General features: G+C 44.1%; 1 protein-coding gene across 4 annotated transcripts; it reads right to left on the minus strand.

The window, feature by feature from the left end:
- Positions 1-203: 203 nt before the first annotated feature.
- LOC123065172 (uncharacterized) lies at positions 204-5,151 on the minus strand. 4 transcript variants are annotated; one of them, XM_044488522.1, is made up of 10 exons: positions 4,047-4,789; positions 3,797-3,932; positions 3,182-3,696; positions 1,931-2,029; positions 1,527-1,848; positions 1,233-1,428; positions 1,046-1,135; positions 721-977; positions 552-627; positions 204-465 (listed from the first exon to the last, which is right to left on the minus strand). In XM_044488522.1, exons 3-10 carry the CDS (start codon positions 3,405-3,407, stop codon positions 346-348), a joined length of 1,386 nt encoding a protein of 461 aa, XP_044344457.1. In that variant the 5' UTR covers positions 3,408-3,696; positions 3,797-3,932; positions 4,047-4,789; the 3' UTR covers positions 204-345. The 4 variants fall into 4 exon arrangements, 3 of the variants coding, with proteins under 3 accessions (XP_044344457.1, XP_044344456.1, XP_044344458.1); XM_044488521.1 differs by having other exon boundaries at positions 3,797-3,949; XM_044488523.1 differs by lacking the exons at positions 3,182-3,696; positions 3,797-3,932; positions 4,047-4,789 and adding an exon at positions 2,110-3,163.
- Between the last annotated feature and the right edge of the window lie 981 nt (positions 5,152-6,132).

A 6,132-nucleotide genomic window follows, 5' to 3' on the forward strand; every position in this document is an offset into this window, starting at 1 on the left:
ATGTTGTCGGGTAAGGCTGAAATGGGATATAAATAAACCTATATAGAAAAATTTCGCCGGTTCAATCTATACACATTGCACATCTAGATGAATGTGGAAACAAATAAATGGAGGATTGATGTGGCCGGCTGAAAACAAAACCATAGCCGGGGAAGATCGTCATAACATTGAACAAAATCGTGGAATAATGGGGTCTACAAACAAAGGGTAGTGATATGAAATGGGTCATCGAGTAAACAACCATATTTATTAATATGGCATGATCAATCTAAGAAGAAATGTCTGTTACAAAACAATTTAAACGGTACAAACTGGTGATAATTAGATCAAAAAGGGTGAGATGATCTAAGGCATATTGAGGGATGATCTGATAGATTGAAGTGCTTCAGCTGGTATTTGTGACTCATTGCCCGGGATGCGCATTAATTCATAGGTAATGTTGCGGCGGAAACAATTGATATTATCCTGCAAGTTTTCCCAAAATGAAATGGTGAGCTACTTATTAAGGATAAATTTAATGACATGCACAGCGTGACATGAAATTGGATCACCTTTGTAGTGGGTTGTGCGAGGCTATCACCGTCGTGATTGGTAGCCATGAATAAAGCACATATGCCATGGTCTTTGCTGGAGATTGATACGACGAACAAGTTATGATGAATAATGGCTTGGAAAAGAAAAAAAAATTAGATACGAAAGCATAACGTCGCGATATATCACCTAGGGAACTTGTCGGACATTACAATCGGTAATGACCGTGACCATCCAGCATCAGTGCAAGGCCAACTCCGGAAGAAATGCTTGACACAAAGGAAGAAGCATGCAAGAATTTTGTTGCTGACGAATTCGTGGAACTTAACCATGTCAGTAGTGTATCCAAAAGGTCCTGCACGAGGATCGAGCACTATCATCCTTTTGCGAAGCATGTCCAGCTGGTAAACGCACCATCCATCATCGGTGATGCTGGGAAAAGAAAACTGTCTACCGTGTTAGAGACCTACATGATATAATGTTAAAAAAATTAATGTGGTAGCTAATTGCTCACCATTCTGCACTTCTCAATTTCTTTCTCCTCTGTAAGTTCTATTCGGATTGACTTGACATACCTAGGATCGATGTTGCTCATAACTAGTGTCTGAAAATGTATTGCGATAAAACAATAATTAGATTGCATAATGAAATGAGAAAAGCAGTGAAACCTTTTGCAATGATTAAAGACATATTGTGTTTACTGCAAAATCTGGCTCCATGAACTGGCACGAAATGACCTCACCCTTGGAATTCGCAAATGCACGTTCAATCTGGGCAAAACGACGAGCAAGCACAGCACAACTCTCGTGGCTCAATGTTTTACAACCAAGCAACTCTGTTTTGATGGAGTTACCACCGATAGAGATATACCGTGGGGTCTTATGAATAACCCAATGTCTGTGGTGAATTGTATTAAGATTAGTAAATTATGCCTGGATTATAAAGTAATTTCTTTTGGAATGGGCAGAGCAAGTGGGAGAATGTTGTCAACTTACCTGGCGAGCATGTTGGAGGGCGACTTCGATATCCAAAACTCAATGATTTGTGATAGCATGTTAATGCAACGCTCTGTGATTGACAATGGCGACCATAGTCTAGTTGCCAAATCTCCAGACACATTGTTCTTCATGTTCATAGGAAGGTCAGTGCATTGGGCGAAACCAACAAAATCTTCGCAGGATTTGTCAATGTCCATGTAAAGCCTTAGTACATGTGCAACAGTTTTGTCCACTGTATGTGCCAGCCGGTTAAAACTATCGGGAATGTCTTTATGACTTAGATCAGCATCTTCGTCGATGTCCATGCTGGCTTGACCACCTGCTTGAAAAAATGCATAAGAATTATTTTCAGCGTTTACATGCAAAAAAATATGGCTGTGTATTTAGTAGGAAAAACAAACCTGATGCCTCGTTCCTTTGAGGTGGCCTGCTACTGGAAGCACCATTTGTTTTTGCATAAACCCTCTTACGTGGTAATGTGTTTCGACCGGTAGAGCTCCCTAGTAAAAATACAGTGAATGGTTACTTAATTGCATTTTAAAAAATTATAACTATGTCAGGGAATAAAAAGGTAGATCACCGTCACTAGCAGTGCGGTGAGCCGTCAGGTGGGGCCTTGCTTGATGTAGGAGACCGGTTGTCGGATGCTGAATAACAGGTGAGATTTAGCGGGCAATCGTTGGGAGGTTTGGCTCCAGTTAGTTAGGAGACTAATGGAGGTTCAACTTTCTGACCAACCTGATGAATTACGCTGGAAGTTGACTAAGTCTGAAGTATTTACAGTGAGGTCAATGTATATCGATGTTATTAATTCGAACTCCATTCCAACTTCCAAGAATGTCTGGGATGTCAAAGTTCCTTTGAAAATAAAAGTGTTTATATGGTTTGTCCATAAACAAGTTATTCTAACAAAGGACAACTTAATAAAGCGTAATTGGACAGGACCTACTAGGTGTAGTTTCTGTGATCGGGATGAGACAATTAAACATCTCTTTTTTGATTGCCCGCTGGCCAAGGTCCTTTGGCAGACGGTCCACATTGCTTTTAATATTACTCCACCGACTGCTGTTAACGCTTTATTTGGGAATTGGCTTAATGGGATTGACTCCACATTAGCAAGACATATTCGGGTTGGAGTTTGTGCTTTGATGTGGACCATCTGGCTTTGCAGAAATGATTTGGTTTTTAACAGAACATCACGAATTCATTTTTTGCAGGTTATCTTCCAAGCTACGGCATTGATCCGTTCATGGTCATTACTCACTCCGATGGAGGCCAGGGAGCATTTGGTTACTGGGTCTATCCGTTGGGAGATGGTTGCTCGGGATATCTTCAACCGGTTTGGATGGCGGTCATGTAATAGGATAGGCAATTAATTTACCTATCTTTTTAGCCAGCCGGTTGTGGCATCTTTTTCTGGCTAGTTCGTGTTTCTAGCCTTCTACGCTCTGTGTGGGCTGCTTTTTTATTTATTTAAGTTTGAGACTATGGAACTTTGTATACACATTTTGTTGCTTGGTTAATAAGATGGCTGTATGCATCACTCTTGATGCAGAGGCCGGGGAGTCCCCCTTTTCGAAAAAAATATATGAGAAATCGTGAAGATATAAAGTGTGCAAATGTGAATTTTGAGAATAATAAATTTTACGAACCTCGATCAAAAGTGCATTTGAGAAGACAAGATGCACGCCCAGCAAGGCTACAGCATGCACACCTGTCTGCGAGACATTCCACAAGTATGTCAAGAAAACTAAACATCGCCGTCTGAGTTGCTTGACGGAACTCGCCTACATTTGCCATCACGCATGCATTGTGTTCTTTGATTAAAATGCCGATTTTGTCGCCTGCCTGAAAAAACATATATAGTTTGAGTTGCATTGCAAAAATATGTACAAACTTTTTATTACTTCAAACGATTTGTTATAACTTGGTTATGACAATAATTAAAAAATAAACTGTGACAGAACAAATTAAGTGGTGCAGAAAAAAATCACTATCATTGGGTATTTCCTTCTCATTTGGTTGGCAAACTCGACGGCTAATGCCTGGGATCTTCCCTTACTGACATAATTGGAGGTTCAGTGGACGGTGCTACTCGGCAATTCAACTGAGGGGGATCTGACAATTGTAGTTGGCCACAATTTTGAGCCTGCACTTTTATGGTACACTGCATTGTAAAACGGTCAACGGGGTTAGTTGAGTGAATTGTTACAAATTATGATCAAACTTTGATCATCAAAGATAAACTAACATGATATTTGACTCACGTTTGGACCGCAAAAAACTATTTCAGAGCCAGAATTGTCACTCAATGCATCTATTGCTTTCTTCGTGGTGACGTTGTCGAAGACTTGGATCCTTGGATATATTTGTTGCGGAATGCATTTGCTAGACTGATCAATCCTGTCAAGCACATTTACCTGTTGGGTGATTGGTGAACAAACCAATGGGAAAACATAAGCAACATTGCAAGGCATGCGTGTAAAAATTAGAGGGGTGAAAAAAAAACAGTAATACCTGCAGCAGCAGGTGGCATCCAATTATTTGAATTCTGCTGTGACGGTTAATAATGTCTGCTTTTAACTTACGAACACCCTTCATCAGACTATCTCTAACATATTTGCACCAGTTGAATGAGTTTATCTCCGAGGGAACTACTAGTGCAGCCCAATAATCAACGCTGGTATAGTCATGCTTGGCAGATGGGTTGAGAACGTGACCAACTGAGAAGATAACAAATGCAATCTTGAAGCAATCCTTCTGCAATTTAGTTGAGTTGGCGTCCACATGCATACCCAATATCATTTCTGCAGCCTTCAAACTATGAATCCCCTTGGTACTATGTGAAGCCGCAAGCCTGCTGAACTCTATGCAGGCGTTCGACATGTCTGTCATGCAATTCGGAATCAATCTGGTGCCAATTGGCAGACCAAAAACGTCTTGAACATCTTTGTCAGAAATTTGGATAACCCTATCTACGTCTAATAACAAGCTTGAAGACTCGGTGTCAACTCTCTCCATTAGGAAAGAACTGAACTTCAGATTAGTCTTGTGCATTATCTTCAATTCTAGCATTCCACCGAAGCCTGTTTCCTTAGCAAGGTCTCTCTTGAATTGGGAAAACTGAGCTACTGCCATACATAATTTTTGAACAGATATCCTAGATGTGGGAGTAGAACTACCATTGGAAGATGTAAGAGCTGTCTCTGAGAGATTCATTGCTGGACCAAGCGTGATTTGCATACTAACGGCTAGAATTATCTGTGCGGCAACAAAATAAAATCATTACATCATACAGTAGCTCAATCTAGATTGCATCCTAGCATGCAAAAACGTATCTGGAAAAAGGAAAATAAACAACAACGCCCGTGGAGACTTGCCTGTGTGACCGTAGCTTCGATTTCGGCAGATCCTTCCGGCAGATGCGCGCGCCGGTGGTTCTTCAGATTTGGCACTCTCCGGCTATCGGCAATGGGGAGGATTGGGAGGGGATGATAAGGGTGAGGATGGATGAAAAGCCAGTTCATTAAAAAGTGCTTCTGCCGGTAGATAGGGGAAGGTAGTTCGCTGCAAGAGAATTTACTACGACTGTCCGACAGAAGTGTGCGCCGCATGCATCGTGGGTGTGTGGCGTGGAGGCATGCGTGAGCGTGGTCTAAGAGCATGGTTAATAGTATAGCCAGCTGCTCGCTATAAGCCAGTGCCATGTTATCTACAGCCCATCTTATAGCCAACATATACAATAGTAGATCAAAAGAGTGTATTACTTTTTTATTATGTGGCCCACCTTTCATTCACACAAAATGCCTAGGAGCACGTGCTAGAGCTGGCTCTTCACGAAGAGCCCGCTTACCTTCTCTCTCCTCTTCTCTTTCCTCCAACTAAGCAGAAATATACTAGTTTATTCCTTATAGCCCGCTGACTCAGCTCTATTGTACTTGCTCTAAGAGCATCTCCAGCCGCGCCCCCAATAAGGCCCCACGCGACTTTTCGGCCGTCGGTGCCAAAAAATCGGCCCAGTCGTGTCCCCAAGGGCCCAGTTTTCGCCGGTTCGGGTCGAAATTGACGCCGGCGGATCCAACCCGAACCCGGCGCGCTGGGGGGCGCTCGAGGGCGCCGGGTGAATCGTTTTTGACGTGAAAGAGCCGCGGGCCCTCCTTGCCAGTGAATCGCATCTCTTCTTGCCGCTTCGTCGTCCTCATCGCCTCGTTTCCCGCGGCGAATCAATGCCAAAGCTGCCGCGCGCTGCCGCGCCGGTCAGCCTCCATTGATGCCTCACGGGCGGCGCAGTGAAGACCGGACGACGCGCGTCCCCTCGCCCGCCACGCGTAACACGGCGGCCACGCGTACTACGTGGCGCCTCCGCCTATATACGCCGACCCCTCAGCACGACGGAGACACGCATAGAGCCTTCACCGTCGACGCGCCATTTCTCCCTCTTCCTCCCCTCCTCTCGCCGTCTCCAGTTCAAAGCATGGCCGAGCGCTTCCCAGGCGACGGCGCGGCGGCGAACGGCTTCGGCCGCCGCCATCTTCACGAGGACGAAGCTCGCCTCCTTTTCGAGGCCGAGTACCCGGTCCCGCCGGACATGCGGGAGCCCGGG

Source organism: Triticum aestivum, chromosome 3B, assembly GCF_018294505.1.
Source record: "Triticum aestivum cultivar Chinese Spring chromosome 3B, IWGSC CS RefSeq v2.1, whole genome shotgun sequence".
Classification (NCBI taxonomy): Eukaryota; Viridiplantae; Streptophyta; class Magnoliopsida; order Poales; family Poaceae; genus Triticum; species Triticum aestivum.

Excerpts from the sequence above, each read along its gene's own strand:
- LOC123065172 (XM_044488522.1), bottom strand. The coding sequence starts at position 3,407 with ATGCAACTCAAACTATATATGTTTTTTCAGGCAGGCGACAAAATCGGC. Across the intron at positions 2,030-3,181 it reads CAAATGCACTTTTGATCGAG|GGAGCTCTACCGGTCGAAAC; the intron begins GTTCGTAAAATT and ends TATTTTTACTAG. Across the intron at positions 1,136-1,232 it reads TCATGGAGCCAGATTTTGCA|ACACTAGTTATGAGCAACAT; the intron begins GTAAACACAATA and ends ATACATTTTCAG.